The 17,651-nt window shown below is 45.7% G+C and overlaps 1 protein-coding gene across 1 annotated transcript; it reads left to right on the top strand.

The window, feature by feature from the left end:
* The first annotated feature begins 1,223 nt into the window (after positions 1–1,223).
* Positions 1,224–17,208, top strand: LOC135545029 (intraflagellar transport protein 80 homolog). Its single transcript, XM_064972686.1, has 7 exons — positions 1,224–1,497; positions 9,898–9,961; positions 11,125–11,202; positions 12,266–12,453; positions 13,586–13,695; positions 15,981–16,070; positions 16,222–17,208. The coding sequence occupies exons 1-7, from the start codon at positions 1,224–1,226 to the stop codon at positions 16,486–16,488; spliced, it is 1,071 nt and encodes a 356-aa protein (XP_064828758.1). The 3' UTR covers positions 16,489–17,208.
* The last annotated feature ends 443 nt before the right edge of the window (positions 17,209–17,651 follow it).

Below are 17,651 nucleotides of genomic sequence, written 5' to 3'. Positions count from 1 at the left end.
TTAACTATTAACGGTGGAGCAACTGGACATGCTTAGTTGTCTGCTAGCAAGTGTGACAACAGTGAAGAAGACTCACCACGCGTTAGTTACAATGTATGTCCCGTAGCAACGACGAACGCTTGTTTGTCTAGATAGGTACTGTAGCTAGCGTAGCAGCTACGGTTAGTCAGTAACTATCCGCTACTTATTATTTGCTATACTTTAATGTTATTGCCAGCTATATACAGGCTTAATTTAGCTAGCTAGACAACGAAGTTTTATTTTTGACTCGACCAAGATCAGCAAGTGATACTTGCAAACTGAGTATCGTTAGCTATGAATAGCTAGCTATTTTGCTACTTTCTTTGCTAATTGTATAACAAGCAAATAGTCAGTTTTGTAGCTACAGTACAATATTATGTCCAATTTGAATGATCGATGGCACTCACTGTAAACAGAAGGGGTTTCAAGTACCTATTTTCTGAATACTTCTTTCACATTAGCCACCACAATGAGATTAAAGACATCATTACTCAAGGAACCAAAACATATCCTTTTCAATTGCGTGAATGATAGAAAGATACAACAGTGCTTTGACTTGATTGTTGGTCTTTTCTGTTTAAAAAATATGGACAGTCAGCAATCATGAATTAAAAATATATTATGAAGTTGTGCCTCTAATAACATACTAGAGGCACAACTTCTGGTCCAGGGGGTTAGTACCCGTTGCTCTAACACCATGGACCAAAGCTAGGGCCGCCTGAGACATGATATTCAGTACACCTTGCACCACCAGACCTGGGTTCAAATACTATTTGAAAGCGTTCAAATATTTTTAGTGTTTGCTCTACCCTGCCCCAGGTTTGCAGTTTTGGGACTATTCTAATGGTTCATTAACCCCACTAAGCTCAATCAAGCACAGATAAAGTATAGATTTCAAATAGTGTTTGAACCCAAGTCTGACTGGAACCTTTTTACTAAAGGCATGCTTTTTGCAACCAATATGGAGATGAAAAGATTTTCTATGTGCTATTTGTGATCACATATGTGTGTGGATCTCACCTACCTCAATACAAAGAAAGGTGAATACAGGATCTGTGTTCATTAATTCGACTGAAAGCAACCACTGTGTTTGAGTCTACTGCGGCCACCAACCCTGGATCCGAAGAGTTAGTCTACAGGGTGTGAAAACGTTCGTACCAGATTAACGCGAACACACCTGGTTCAAGTAATTAAGATGAGATATGTTGCAGCAACCACTGATCTATTTCCACATTACCATTGTCCTCCTTAACACCTGGACACACAAAGAGCTTGTGGGCTGGACCACTGCAGACGAGTTGTACTCCTGCAGTGAGGACCACCAGATCCAAAGATCGAACCTGCTAACCAGTGAGATCAGCCTGGTGGTGAAGGTGCAGGAGGACCTCTTCCCCATTAACCTGCACTGGTTCCCCAAGACGGTGGGAGGCAAGAATCAGGCCCAGGCCGAGATCTTTGTGCTCACCAGTACTGACGGCAAGTCACCAATAATGATTTTCTCGTAAGAGATTTTGATAACCAAAAAGTGCTATCTGAAACATGATTATGGCACCGTTAACATAGAAAATAAATGTTGAATTTTAAAACTGATACTTTCTCACATTATTCAACAAGACAGATTGATATTGAATTAGGTAGGTGAAAGAGGATATGAGTCCCAAGGTACATAACTGTATGGTTTGAGTGAAATGTCTCTGGTTGACAAGCTCTTTGTGTGTCCAGGTGTTAAGTGGTATACTACGAAGCAAGTTAGATCTACTCAGGCTTTTATAAAGATAGCCATCTTCAGTTAGCTGCACATTCCAGGTCAGGCTTCAGCCGTACTATGAAGGTGGATATTGCTCATCCGCCTGCCGCTGACTCGAACAGGTATGTCACACGTGGTTACTCAAACGTCAAGCTCTTTGAAACAATGTTGAAACATCAATCCATGGGCGAGTCAGTGACACATTTAAATTTGTGTCAAAATCAAAATGAAAGAAAATATATCTTGAAAATTCAGCAGGCTATGGTGTGAAATAGCTTTTTAAGTAGTGCCATCTTTATTTTACTACTGATCGTTAATGTCGGATTTGGTGTTTGCTCATTTATTACATTTAAAACTGAAATATTATATTTACAGTCATGGCCAAAAGTTTTGAGAATGACACAAATATTAATTTTCACAAAGTCTGCTGCCTCAGTTTGTATGATGGCAATTTGTATATACTTCAGAATGTAATGAAGAGTGATCAGATGAATTGTAATTAATTGCAAAGTCCCTCTTTGCCATGCAAGTGAACTGAATCCCAAGAAAACATTTCCACTGCATTTCAGCCCTGCCACAAAAGGACCAGCTGATATCATGTCAGTGATTCTCTCGTTAACACAGGTGTGAGTGTTGACGAGGACAAGGCTGGAGATCACTCTGTCATGCTGATTGAGTTCGAATAACAGACTGGAAGCTTCAAAAGGAGGGTGGTGCTTGGAATCAGTTCTTCCTCTGTCATCCATGGTTACCTGCAAGGAAACATGTGCTGTCATTATTGCTTTGCACAAAAAGGGCTTCACAGGCAAGGATATTGCTGTCAGTAAGATTGCACCTAAATCAACCATTTATCGGGTCATCAAGAACTTCAGGGAGAGCGGTTCAATTGTTGTGAAGAAGTCCAGCAAGCGCCAGGATCATCTCCGATAGTTGATTCAGCTGCGGGATCGGGGCACCACCAATACAGAGCTTGCTCAGGAATGGCAGCAGGCAGGTGTGAGTGCATCTGCATGCACAGTTAGGCGAAGACTTTTGAAGGATGGCCTGGTGTCAAGAAGGGCAGCAAAGAAGCCACTTCTCTCCAGGAAAAACATCAGGGACAGACTGATATTCTGCAAAAAGTACAGGGATTGGACTGCTGAGGACTGGGGTAAAGTTATTTTCTCTGATGAATCCCCTTTCCGATTGTTTGGGACATCTGGAAAAAAGCTTGTCCGGAGAAGACAAGGTGAGCACTACCATCAGTCCATGCCCAAGTAAAGCATCCTGAGACCATTCATGTGGGGTTGCTTCTCAGCCAAGGGAGTGGGCTCACTCACAATTTTGCCTAAGAACACAGCCACGAATAAAGAATGGTACCAGGGCCTCCCGGGTGGCGCAGTGGTTAAGGGTGCACGGTTAAGGGTACACAGTGTTTCCTCCGGCACATTGGTGCGGCTGGCTTCCGGGTTGGATGTGCGCTGTGTTAAGAAGCAGTGCGGCTGGTTGGGTTGTGTATCGGAGGAAGCATGACTTTCAACCTTCGTCTCTCCCGAGCCTGTACGGGAGTTGTAGCGATGAGACAAGATAGTAGCTAATACAACAATTGGATACCACGAAATTGGGGAGAAAAAGGGGTAAAAATTCAAAAACAAAAAAAGAATGGTACCAACACATCCTCCGAGAGCAATTTTTCCCAACCATCCAGGAACAGTTTGGTGACGAACAATGCCTTTTCCAGCATGATGGAGCACCTTGCCATAAGGCAAAAGTGATAACTAAGTGGCTCAGAGAACAAAACATCAATATTTTGGGTCCATGGCCAGGAAACTCCCCAGACCTCAATCCCATTGAGAACATGTGGTCAATCCTCAAGAGGCGGGTGGACAAACAAAATCCCACAAATTCTGACAAATTCCAAGCATTGATTATGCAAGAATGGGCTGCCATCAGTCAGGATGTGACCCAGAAGTTAATTGACAGCATGCCAGGGCGGATTGCAGAGGAAAAAGAAGGGTCAACACTGCAAATATTGACTCTTTGCATCAACTTCATGTAATTGTCAATAAAAGCCATTGACACTTATGAAATGCTTGTAATTATACTTCAGTATTCCATAGTAACATCTGACAAAAATATCTAAAGACACTGAAGCAGCAAACTTTGTGAAAATTAATATTTGTGTCATTCTCAAAACATTTGGCCATGACTGTACATAAGTATTCAGACCCTTTACTCAGTACTTTGTTGAAGCACCTCTGGCAGCGATTACAGCCTTGAGTCTTATTGGGTATGAGCTTGGCCCACCTGTATTCAGGGAGTTTCTCCCATTCTTCTCTGCATATCCTCTCAAGCTCTGTCAGGTTGGATGGGGAGCGTTGCTGCACAGCTATTTTCAGGTCTCTCCAGAGATGTTCGATCGGGTTCAAGTCCAGGCTCTGGCTGGGCCACTCAAGGACATTTAGAGACTTGTACCGAAGCCACTCCTGATTTGTCTTGGCTGTGTGCCTAGGGTCGTTTGTTGGTGAACCTTTGCCCCAGTCTGAGGTCCTGAGCAGGTTTTCATCAATGGTGTTACGAATCCCTTTTGGCCCGACAGTCTAGGAGGGGATGGTAATGAGACCCGTAACATAACTCATGCAAATTATAATAGTGACAAAGTAAAAGTGTGAACGAAATAACCACGACAACTGAAATCTACCGTCAAACTCAGGGTTTATTAATAGACACATGGTAATGGAGGGGAGCAGGAAAAGGGGCTGAGCTGGACCCAAGGAAAGAAACAATAAGCATCCAAAAACACCCCTGAGCTAGACTAGCCTACTTTAACAACAACTAACTAACCAAAATACAGTGGGTGGTCCGCCCAGTTCTAACTAGTGTATTTAACTAAGTTTACCTATGGGTAGTGTATGCCCATGGGCGACTTGTCTTGGTTCCCCTTTTTCCCACCAGCAATCAAACACCATAACCAAAAACAATATTCACAGGTGAGGACAAAGTGCTATGGAGGTGCTCAAACAAAAGAGAGGTTAATACACAAAGAGAGAGTGACACACAGAGACCTACAGACATGGCATTTACAGAGAGATTGAGCTCTAGAGCAAACAACTGACAGGGTTTTTAAACCAAGGGAAAGGAACTGTGATAGGGTAGGAAACAGGAGGAGGTGTGTCTTCTGATTGATGATTGGATTGGTGACTGATTGGGGAGTGATGATTTTCACCTGTGAGGGGAGAAGGAGAGAAAAGAACACAGGATACACACACACACAGGATACTGTTATCCGTAACAAAGGGTCTCTCTGTACTTTGCTCTGTTCATCTTTGCCTCGATCCTGACTAGTCTCCCAGTCCCTGCCGCTGAAACCCCCCCCCCCCCACAGCATGATGCTGCCACCAACATGTTTCACCGTAAGGATGGTGCCAGTGACGCTTGAAATTCAGGCCAAAGAGTTGTCTTGGTTTTATCAGACCAGAGAATCTTGTTTCTCATGTTCAGAGTCTTTAGGTGCCTTTTGGCAAACTACAAGTGGGCTGTCATATCAAATCAAATTTATTTATATAGCCCTTCGTACATCAGCTGATATCTCAAAGTGCTGTACAGAAACCCAGCCTAAAACCCCAAACACCAAGCAATGCAGGTGTAGAAGCACGGTGGCTAGGAAAAACTCCCTAGAAAGGCCAAAACCTAGGAAGAAACCTAGAGAGGAACCAGGCTATGTGGGGTGGCCAGTCCTCTTCTGGCTGTGCCGGGTGGAGATTATAACAGAACATGGCCAGGATGTTCAAAATGTTCATAAATGACTAGCATGGTCGAATAATAATAAGGCAGAACAGTTGAAACTGGAGCAGCAGCACGGCCAGGTGGACTGGGGACAGCAAGGAGTCATCATGTCAGGTAGTCCTGGGGCATGGTCCTAGGGCTCAGGTCCTCCAAGAGAGTGAAAGAAAGAGAGAATTAGAGAGAGCATACTTAAATTCACACAGAACACCGAATAGGACAGGAGAAGTACTCCAGATATAACAAACTGACCCTAGCCCCCCGACACATAAACTACTGCAGCATAAATACTGGAGGCTGAGACAGGAGGGGTCAGGAGACACTGTGGCCCCATCCGAGGACACCCCCGGACAGGGAAAAACAGGAAGGATATAACCCCACCCACTTTGCCAAAGCACAACCCCCACACCACTAGAGGGATATCTTCAACCACCAACTTACCATCCTGAGACAAGGCTGAGTATAGCCCACAAAGATCTCCGCCACGGCACAACCCAAGGGGGGGCGCCAACTCAGACAGGATGACCACATCAGTGAATCAACCCACTCAGGTGACGCACCCCTTCCAGGGACAGTATGAGAGAGCCCCAGTAAGCCAGTGACTCAGCCCCTGTAATAGGGTTAGAGGCAGAGAATCCCAGTGGAAAGAGGGGAACCGACCAGACAGAGACAGCAAGTGCGGTTCGTTGCTCCAGAGCCTTTCCGTTCACCTTCCCACTCCTGGGCCAGACTACACTCAATCATATAACCCATTGAAGAGATGAGTCTTCAGTAAAGACTTAAAGGTTGAGACCGAGTTTGCGTCTCTGACATGGGTAGGCAGACCAGACCGTTCCATAAAAATAGAGCTCTATAGGAGAAAGCCCTGCCTCCAGCTATTTGCTTAGAAATTGTAGGGACAATTAGGAGGCCTGCGTCTTGTGACCGTAGCGTACGTGTAGGTATGTACGGCAGGACCAAATCAGAGAGATACAGTGCCTTGCGAAAGTATTCGGCCCCCTTGAACTTTGCGACATTTTGCCACATTTCAGGCTTCAAACATAAAGATATAAAACTGTATTTTTTTGTGAAGAATCAACAACAAGTGGGACACAATCATGAAGTGGAACGACATTTATTGGATATTTCAAACTTTTTTAACAAATCAAAAACTGAAAAATTGGGCGTGCAAAATTATTCAGCCCCCTTAAGTTAATACTTTGTAGCGCCACCTTTTGCTGCGATTACAGCTGTAAGTCGCTTGGGGTATGTCTCTATCAGTTTTGCACATCGAGAGACTGACATTTTTTCCCATTCCTCCTGGCAAAACAGCTCGAGCTCAGTGAGGTTGGATGGAGAGCATTTGTGAACAGCAGTTTTCAGTTCTTTCCACAGATTCTCAATTGGATTCAGGTCTGGACTTTGACTTGGCCATTCTAACACCTGGATATGTTTATTTTTGAACCATTCCATTGTAGATTTTGCTTTATGTTTTGGATCATTGTCTTGTTGGAAGACAAATCTCCGTCCCAGTCTCAGGTCTTTTTGCTTTATCCGGGTAGCCGGAAAGTAGAGCATTGCAGTAGTCTAACCTAGAAGTGACAAAAGCATGGATTAATTTTTCTGCATCTGCCTTTTACTGAGGAGCAGGTTCCGTCTGGCCACTCTACCATAAAGGCCTGATTGGTGGAGTGCTACAGAGATGGTTGACCTTCTGGAAGGTTCTCCCATCTCCACAGAGGAACTCTAGAGCTCTGTCAGAGTGACCATCGGCTTCTTGGTCACCTCACTCACAAGGCCCTTCTCCCCCGATTGCTCAGTTTGGCGTGGCGGCCAGCTCTAGGAAGAGTCCCCAGATCTGTGCCTCAACACAATCCTGTCTCGGAGCTCTACGGACAATTCCTTCGACCTCATTGCTCGGTTTTTGCTCTCACATGCACTGTCAACTGTGCGACCTTATATAGACAGATGTGTGCCTTTCCAAATCATATCCAATCAATTGAATTTACCACAGGTGGACTAAATCAAGTTGTAGAAACATCTCAAGGATGATCACTGGAAACAGGATGCACCTGAGCTCAATTTCGAGACTCATAGCAAAGGGTCTGAATACTTATGTATGTAAGGTATTTCTGTTTTTTGTTTTTAATAAATTTGCAAACATTTCTAAAAACGTGTTTTCGCTTTGTCATCATTGGGTATTGTGTATAGATTGATGAGGAAGTAGTTTTATTTCATCCATTTTAGAATATGGCTGTAACGTAACAAAATGTGGAAAAAGTAAAGGGGTCTGAATACTTTCTGAAGGCACTGTATTTATAATCCATAGAAGGGTTTGGGAGTCTCTAACCCTGGCAATTTGACTGTTAAACTCATGGGTACACTAACAATGGCTGCCTGTCTTGACTTGAATGGGAACTGCCATCTATGCATTACACTGTATGTCTATGGTTGGTTGCGGTTGTCGGTTTGCCTTCTTTCAATCACGGGAAAAATGTACAGTTTGGAAAGCAAAAGCTGTCTACTTAATGTCTAATGTGATATATATTTTAACATTACTTTTTTACACGCAAAAAAAACATTTGAATAAAATATTTGATCTGCCGTCTACCTCAGATGAAGAGGATGATGACACAATCTTTGCGAGAGGGATGGCATCTGATTTCATTGGTCCTCAACTCATGGCTCAGACACTTCATTCAGGATAAATGGAGTTAGCCTGCCCGGATCAGGTTAGCCTGAAGGATTCATTGTCATAGAAATGTACTGGTTAAATGGTACCGGTTATCCCAAGTTGAACTCAGAGATGACACAAGTTACCTTGCTAAGTCCTCAAACCTGATTCCTTGCAGAGGGCTCTGTCTATATTAGCTCTAAACACACAGAGTGGAGATGTGCGGCGATGGCAGGCGACGTGTGGTCACAATGTTAATGGCAGTGTAGGGTTGCATAAACACACCCACAAACTGAAGCAACAATTTTCCCTGGCAGACCATGTAGTCATGAAAATGTTTGCATCTGTCTTTCTGGTACAGAATGATTATAGTCATCATATAGGTAATATTGTCACAATCGACTACTTTTTAGAGCAAGTCATTGGTCTCCTCTATGGAGAGGCAGTGTATATGTTTTTGGTGTAATAGTCCTATATCCTAATGCTCAGCAACCTCAACATGTTGGGGTGGATTGGCAAAATACTCCACTGCAGCTTGTAACGGCATATTTTTCTGGTTTCTGTTTTTAATGTCAGTGAAACTGCACATTGCTATGAAATGGTTAAATAGAAACCACAGATGTATAGCTTTGGTGGGTGGGGAAAATCTATAGTAACTTTTGTGGCTTTCTCCAACCTCATTTGGTGCGTGGGCCTCTGTCTGAGGCGATATGTCAAAAATGGTTTTGGTTCATAGTACTGACAGACATAGAGCACATGCTGGGAGCAGTTTGAATGTGGTGTTTAACAGTCGGGTCTTTAATAGAATTGACATTTTTAAAAGGCTATTTTAATTCTTAAGCGTCCTTTTAATACAGCGTGGTTGTATACACACTACCTGTTTTTCTGGGTCGGCGACATTCACATTTGTTAGGACATCCAAATATAGAAACTGGAGAGAGCAGCATCATGCTGATTTGCAGTTTTAGGCAACCAGAAATTACATAGAACACTCTGTATTTTTTAATACGCACCGCCACAAAGTATATGGTAGGCTAGTGTCTTTGATAACTGTCTCCATGCCTGATCGCTCCCCGTCTCTAGCAGATAGGAAACTGTTTCATTTAAGCAGCAGAGAGACTTTGCTTTCATTCTTCCGTCTTGTGTAAAAAAAAAAAAACGTGTCTTCGGGAGGTAGCTACCAACCAGGACAGTGGAACAAAAGGCATTATGTATTGGAACCTGACTCTATGGGTTACAATTCTGTATGTTTATCTCAGTTTGTTTGTTTATGTGTGAGTCCGAGTGCCTATATTCCTGGTCTTTTGTATTTATTAACTCTTCTCACATCATGCCATATGCTTTTATCGTGCCTTTTGACTGTTTGTTGCCTCTCAAGTGAGATTTAGAAATGGAGAGACCGTTTAGGCAGTATATTTCCTTCATATCTAATGGACTGTACCTGTCTTCTACCTGTCGGTTCTGTTGTCCGTCTGTAGGTAAGCTCCACCTGGCCTCTTAAGATGGGCCGTATTGAGAAGAGTGCGGAGGCCCACAAAGGAGCTGTGTTAGCCAGGAGATAGAACTACGACGGGACCGCTCTCATCACAGGTGAGGGATACACAGGGTAATAAACACACACAACAAGAACACTCAAATGTAATACGCTGCTCAGTAACAAGTTTGTTACAATTGCCGCAGGTTGTAACTTAGATTGTTGATGTTGTTTCCTCAGCTGGGGAGGACGGGCATGTCAAGATCTGGTCTAAGAGTGGCATGCTGAGGTCCACCTTGGCCAGGTAAGATTACTAGGAAAAAAAGTTTCAAACTATCCTTTCAAACACTCAGCTCAGAAATGACTATATTTCAAAACAAATTTGGAGTGCAGCAGACTCGTAGTGCATAGCCACACTTTGTTTTGAAACAAATGCAGCCACCAATATTGTCCCTTTTAACAATTTCCTGTTTTGTCAGAATGGGGCCCTGTAGTTTTTGTGGTGCAGTTGCTCCACAGTGTAGAGCCAGCATTGCACTCTCTCTGTGTGAAGAGGTGTATGTGAGCATGTGTGTGTGTGTATGCTAATCTTCCAGCCCGGTGTTGTCAGCATGCTTCGGTTCAGCTGGCGCCTAGTTGAACTGAACAACTGTGCTCGCATACTCCCTTAAAATACCTTTGCGGCAATAGTTCTGTTTGTCCTTCTTCATGTGCCATAGCCAGTATACGCTTCCTCAAAATAGTCAGAATTAATCCCACGATAACTCAAGAAATCTGTCATTATTTTGACGTATATTCCAAGGACATTTTAGCCGTGCAATTTTACATCTAACTAAGATGTTTGGTGCAGTATTTCTCAAGTGAAAAAAATTGCATGAAAACAAATGACAACAAATACTTAATTGAAGAATCGCTACTGTTCACCAATCAACAGGGCATAGACTTCGTCTACTGACTTCGGTTTGCCTCAAGGAAAATGTTGTGTGTGTGCACGAACAGTCGACAAAACCCTTGCTGAAGACCAAATCGAACTTAAACATCCCAAAATGTCATCATAATATATGCACAAACTGTTTTGGATGGGAAGCCTGTGGACGCCTGCTGGTGCTGTGTGGTTAACACTAACATGTCAGGTCTTGTACTGTACCATTGCTGAACTCAGATCAGCCATGTCCCTGTCTGTAAAGTCACCTACAGGTGGTTCTGTTACTCTCTAACAGAACCAGTCCAAGTACTGAATGTGCTTTTACACACAACATGTATATTGAAATTGGCTTTCACTGAATTAATCACTGTACTTATTGAATGAATCACTGAACTAATTTTGAAATCTCAATTTGGAACTAGGATGTTATTTCACTATCCATGTGTGAATGAGGATGCATGCTATTAATCATAGGGGCTGAGTGTGTCACCCTGGTGCTTTCTCAAGCCGTCGGTAGTTCTCTCACACTCTGGTGTGCCCAGTCAGAGGACCTGCTGCTGCTGTGGCTTGGGCCGGGCCTGGGACAGTTGTAATGAGGTCAAACCCATGAACACAGCCACGTGAGTTACAGAGAGATAGACTGCACTGGTGGACATTTTGTAAACATAAGGCAACACAGCCTCCAATTATATTCTCACACACAGACCGCAGTGTTCATTAAGGCCTCTTCTGCTTTTGAGGGCACCTCACTGGATGAAAGAGAGAGAGAGAGAAAGGGATCTGATGAAAAGGGAAAAGGCTTGTCACAGAGGGGTACAATACTGTTCATGTGTATTCAGGGAGCCCTTCCCTCTGTGCCATGACACAAAAGTTTCTCTGCTTAAACTGAGCTTTTGGTTGACCCCAAGTGGAGCATGATGCGCTGCCATTAGACAGCTCTGAGAACAGAGGTTATATAGTAACCTAGATAATGTCGTCACCGTACATATAGAAAGACTAATACAGTTTGAAGCACTCCAGGATATGCCTCATGTTCTTACAATTTTTTGACTTTCAAATTTACTTCCACAGTCGGGATTTGTGTGTGTGCGTACAGTGTGTGTCCGTGTGTATTTGAAACTGCTTTAAACTAGGCCGGTGCGATGATCTGAAAGATGGCCTTTGTGTTAACAGTGATTTAGTCCAGCCAGATGATTTAAGATGACAATCTGGCAGAGGGAGAGGTGTGTGTGTGTGTGTGTGTGTGTGTGTGTGTGTGTGTGTGTGTGTGTGTGTGTGTGTGTGTGTGTGTGTGTGTGTGTGTGTGTGTGTGTGTGTGTGTGTGTGTGTGTGTGTGTGTGTGTGTGTGTGTGTGTGTGTGTGTGTGTGTGTGTGTGTGTGTGTGTGTGTTGGACTATTAGGGTGTAATGCTGCTGGATACAGTTGAAATTGCAGCCAATCCTCCAGTTCCATTTTTATTAAAAGCACCATAAAGTTTTAAAGGTTTATTGGAGTGGAGTTTTATTAAAATCTATAAAAAAGACTCTTAATGATAAATCTCTCTATCCAGTACTCACATACAGATGGGTCTCTTATTAATTGATTCATTCTGCCATTTGAAATATCTTCAGTGTTCTCAACATTTCTGCGTTGATGTGGAGTGGATGCATTCTGCCAAATGAACGGGCTCTATTTCTCCCTCAGTCCTCTGTTTAATGTGTCCGTCTGTGCTGTTGTGATTGTGAACCATGGCATTGACTGGACAGGTGTGAGAGGGAGTGAGCTGCACAGCCGCTGTTGCACGTACAGATTTGTAGAGCGCATGGAGGAACTGGTGGTGTCTCCAAACAGGTGTAGACACCTCATCCACACTGCAGATGCATTCTGTGCAGGTGCAGCTCCCCCTTATGCACACACACACACACACACACACACACACACACACACACACACACACACACACACACACACACACACACACACACACACACACACACACACACACACACACACACACACACACATACACTGCAGGAGTCACAGGTACAGCTGGGGGCCATTGTTGTGAGTCTTGAGTGCGATGATGTACCCATGTCCCATTTGTGTGGGAGAGGAGGAGAAAGAGAGAGGGAGGAGGGGGGGGGCAGAGAACTCGTCTCAGCCGTCTCTCATTGTCAGCCCGCAATCATGTGACCTCTTAGCATTTGTGAGAAACCGCAAGCACCTGGAGCAGGGTTAAATGTCAGCCTGCCTCTCTCTCCCTCTCTCACTCACTCACACACACACACACACACACACACACACACACACACACACACACACACACACACACACACACACACACACACACACACACACACACACACACACACACACACACACACACACGTTTTAGGCAGGTTTCTCTTAACGCTCAGCTGTCTTGCTGTGACACATAGCCAGGTCTGCAGGATTGAAGCAAGCTTTACATACTAAATCCCATTCCTACAGGCTGTACGAAGTGAACCCTCAGAGTAAGTATGACACTGCTGTGGTGTCGAAATTAGAAATGCAATCTCCTCCAGCTACTGCAGTGTCTCCGTCTCTGTGTTTGTAAGGCATACCAAGCACTTCTCCCTATTTGATAAGGACTGCCTCGAGGCAAACTCTGTGTGATAGCTAGTCAATGCTTTCATGAAACCAGAGTCAAGTAACTAGTGGATCTTCTACTGACAGAATTACTTTATTATATGTCACGCTGTTTGAGGAGGAGATGCAACTGTGAAATGGCCTTAAACAAGTTTCAGTTTTCATAATTTTTAATGGTTGTGTTATGAAAATACTATTATAAAAGTTATTGTTTAATCACATGAACATTGCTCAGCAGTGTGATTCCTCACCTCTCCTGCTGTGTGTGTGTGTGTGCGTGTGTGTGTGCGTGTGTGTGTGTGTGTGTGTGTGTGTGTGTGTGTGTGTGTGTGTGTGTGTGTGTGTGTGTGTGTGTGTGTGTGTGTGTGTGTGTGTGTGTGTGTGTCTCTCTCTCAGGGTCTCCTGTATACTCGGTGGACTGGAGCCCGGACTCTGATAGGATCCTGTACACGTCAGGCAGACTGCTGATAATTAGGCCCCTGCAACCCAGCGCCAAGGTCCAACAGGTACTGTAAGTGTGACTGTGTGTGTGGGGATTGAAGACCTCGCACTACAGTGAGTATTTTCCTTGTTCATGTACATTTGTTTATTGTTCTTTTTGGCACTGAATTGTGCCTGGGACCCTGAGTAAACACCAGAGGGTTTAGTGTTCCCCCCTTCACCCCTCTCACCTCACCACCCCTTCACCCCCCCTGAGCAGAGCAACAGCTGGCTGTGTATGGAGAAGCCCCCTGCACAACTCTGTGACCCCTGCAATCCCCCCCATCCCCCAACTCCTATAACCCCCTCACCTCACCCCCCTGCTCCCTCTGGGAGAGACAGACCCGTGGGAGGGGGAGGGGTTTGGGGAGGGGGTGGAGATCAGGAGTTGTAGTGATAACCTTCACATGGTAGGAGGAGAAAGGAGATAATGACTGAGTTGACTCCTCTTGTCCTCCTTTTATGGCACATGCCTCTGGTTATCTGTTGGTCGATACATCTCATGAGCATTGACGTGTGTGACTGTCCAACCTTTCCTGAATTTTTGAAGGGGAAACTATTCTGAAGATTTTCCCCAGTCCCATTCAGTATGCTGAACAATAAGCAGCACATCAGGATGTGTCAGTAAGTCACTTGGGGAAACTCTGGGGTGTGTGAGTTAGTTAGTGTGTGTGTATTACAGAGATGTAATGGGGTCTCTGACGGGGTCGTGTGTGTGATCTCGTCCCCGTGGCGACCTGTGAAGGCTCTGCCCTGTTTCCAATTAGAGCCAAGTCCACGCTATTACATTAACACAGAGCAGACTGGGAGGCTGTCAGAGAGAGCACCTCGCTCGACCTTCAGCTCTAGCTCTCTCTCTTCTTGTCCTCTATGCTCCTTCTGATAAGAACCCTCTCCTCTCCCCTGTATTTGCTTTATCATGTCTCCTGTGTGTGAACTCTCCCTGCAGTCTTCTCCTGCTTGTCCTTGACAACAAAAAAACTCAGTCATATTAGCCTGCAGCCCAGCGGGTAGTATATTGATATGGACCTGGGCCCCCCTCTCTCATTCAAACTCTATCCCCTTCTCCCCATCTACCCCCCTTCTCCCCATCTACCCCCCTTCTCCCCTTCTCCCCATCTACCCCCTTTCTCCCCATCTACCCCCTTCTCCCCATCTACCCCCCTTCTCCCCATCTACCCCCTTCTCCCCATCTACCCTCCCTTCTCCCCATCTACCCCCCTTCTCCCCATCTACCCCCTTCTCCCCATCTACCCCCCCTTCTCCCCATCTACCCCCCTTCTCCCCATCTACCCCCCTTCTCCCCATCTACCCCCCTTCTCCCCATCTACCCCCTTCTCCCCATCTACCCCCCTTCTCCCCATCTACCCCCCTTCTCCCCATCTACCCCACCTTCCCCCATCTACCCTCCATTCCCCCTCTCTCATTCAACCTCTCCCCCTTCTCCCCATCTATCCCCCCTTCTCCCCATCTACCACCCCTTCTCCCCATCTGCCCTCCCTTCTCCCCATCTACCCCCCTTCTCCCCATCTACACCCCCTTCTCCCCATCTACCCCCCTTCTCCCCATCTACCCTCCCTTCTCCCCATCTACCCCCTTCTCCCCATCTACCCCCCTTCTCCCCATCTACCCTCCCTTCTCCCCATCTACCCTCCCTTCTCCCCATCTACCCTCCCTTCTCCCATCTACCCCCTTCTCCCCATCTACCCCCCTTCTCCCCATCTACCCTCCCTTCCCCCTCTCTCATTCAACCTCTCCCCCTTCTCCCCATCTACCACCCCTTCTCCCCATCTGCCCTCCCTTCTCCCCATCTACCCCCCTTCTCCCCATCTACACCCCCTTCTCCCCATCTACCCTCCCTTCTCCCCATCTACCCCCTTCTCCCCATCTACCCCCCTTCTCCCCATCTACCCTCCCTTGTCCCCATCTACCCCCCTTCTCCCCATCTACCCCCCTTCTCCCCATCTACCCTCCCTTCTCCCATCTACCCCCCTTCTCCCCATCTACCCCCCTTCTCCCCATCTACCCCCCTTCTCCCCATCTACCCCCCTTCTCCCCATCTACCCTTCCTTCCCCCTCTCTCATTCAACCTCTCCCCCTTCTCCCCATCTACCCCCCTTCCCCCTCTCTCTCTCTTTCTTTCCCTCCCTCTGTCTCTCAGGTGTGGGGCAGAGCCTGGGACTGGTTAACTGAGGTTCCATCCTGATTGTATTGGTTGTGTTTGGAGAATATCCCTGCTCTTGCATAAACATCTGCTCTCTCTCTGCTCTCTCCCTTGTTCCTCGCTCCCTCCCTCCCGTCCTCTCCCCAGTGGAAGTCCCATGATGGGACCATTCTGAAGGCGGACTGGAACTCTGTGAATGACCTGATACTGTCAAGTGGAGAGGACTGTAAATACAAGGTCAAGTTTGTCCCGTGATCCAAAAATGATTGTCTATGTTATAATGTGTGCATCATTCAGTCACAACACTGTGTAATTGACCCTGTTCCTTCTCCCACCTCGCTCTCGCTCGCTCCCCCTCCTTCCGTCATCTCCCTCCTCTCTCTCTCAGGTGTGGGACAGCTATGGTCGTCTGCTCTACACGTCCTCGTCACATGACTACCCTGTGACCTCCATGTCCTGGTCTCCGGATGGGGAGGTGTTCACAGTGGACTCCTTCAACAGCCTGCATCTCTGTGACAAGCCCGGGGTAAGGGCTCCCCTCACACCCCACCCCCGTCCTTTGCCAATCCCCCACACACCTCTGTATACAGTCACTGTGTGTGTGTTTCAGTGTGACAAACCTGGTTCTGTAAGAGGTCCTCTGTCACTTCCCTAGTGTGTGGAAATAGATGGTGAATGCATGGTGTGAGTCTCTCGGTATACCTCCCTCACTAGTCCCTGTCACATGTTCATATTAATACCTGGTGCTGATCGTGCTGTTGATAGTAAGTGGACTTGTAATGGGAGAGGCCCGAGGGGGCGTGGTATATTGCCAATATACCACGGTTAAGGGCTGTTCTTAGGCACGACGCAAAGCAGAGGTATATTAGCCATGGTATATTTATTGACCATATACCACAAACCCCCGATGTTCCTTACTGCTATTATAAACTGGTTACCAACGTAATTAGAGCAGTAAAAATACTTGTTTTGTTATACCAGTGGTATACGGTCTAATATACCATGGCTGTCTGCCAATCAGTATTCAGGGCTCAAATCGGCCAGTTTATAATTGTTGTTTTGTTATTCTTCAGCGTATGGCCAGAAACAACATGTGGAGTCTCAGCTGGGTTTATTGTTCAGTTAGAATAGAAATGTCAGTGTATTGTTCTATGAGATGTGGCCTAATGAAAACAAACAGCACAAGTCTCTGGTCCTCTGTACTGATCACCACGTATTTCATGCTACAGTGTACATTTTGATCTAATTAGGATCAAATTGCGTTTTTTTTTGTTGCACCGAACAAATGGTCTGGAGAGAGACTCTGAGCCAACGCAGATGTCTACACAACACCGAGGTTATGAAAGAGTGTGTGTGTGTGCGTATGCGTGCGTGTATGCGTGCGTGCGTGTGTGTGTGTGTGTGTGTGTGCGTGCGTGTGCGTGCGTGTGTGCGTGCGTGCGTGTGTGCGTGTGCGTGCATGTGTGTGTGTGCGTGCGTGCGTGTGTGTGTGTGTATTCAAGGGTATTCTCTTTCACTTGTCTAGTTGTTACAGATCAGTGTGGATGAAGGAAAGTAGATGTGGAGAGGACAGAAGCCATCTTGGTCTTCTGAGTTGAACCCTCAGTAGAACGCTATCCAGTCAAAGCCTGTTTCTTTTTGGGGGTTATGAGTCAGAAACAAGATTGCAGCAAGAGTACAGTAATAAGCACTATCTTCGTTTCACACTGTAAATATTGCTTGTTTTTTTGAGTACACAAATCCAGGAAGATTGTTTGGACTACTGAGACCACAGAAACTCTGTGAGCGGGTGTAATTGTGTCGAATAAGGAACCTAAA

The sequence above is a fragment of the Oncorhynchus masou genome, chromosome 9 (genome assembly GCF_036934945.1).
Source record: "Oncorhynchus masou masou isolate Uvic2021 chromosome 9, UVic_Omas_1.1, whole genome shotgun sequence".
Lineage (NCBI taxonomy): Eukaryota > Metazoa > Chordata > Actinopteri > Salmoniformes > Salmonidae > Oncorhynchus > Oncorhynchus masou.
Note: the sequence above shows the minus strand (reverse complement) of the source record. Positions and strands in the feature narration are given on the sequence as shown.

What these genes read in the sequence shown, in the direction of transcription:
- LOC135545029 (XM_064972686.1), top strand. Translation starts at nt 1,224, where the DNA reads ATGTTGCAGCAACCACTGATCTATTTCCACATTACCATTGTCCTCCTT. An exon ending in AAACCCATGAACACAGCCAC is followed by an intron (nt 11,203 to 12,265) that starts GTGAGTTACAGA and finishes TTTCTCCCTCAG; the next exon opens with TCCTCTGTTTAATGTGTCCG. An exon ending in CCAGCGCCAAGGTCCAACAG is followed by an intron (nt 13,696 to 15,980) that starts GTACTGTAAGTG and finishes TCCTCTCCCCAG; the next exon opens with TGGAAGTCCCATGATGGGAC.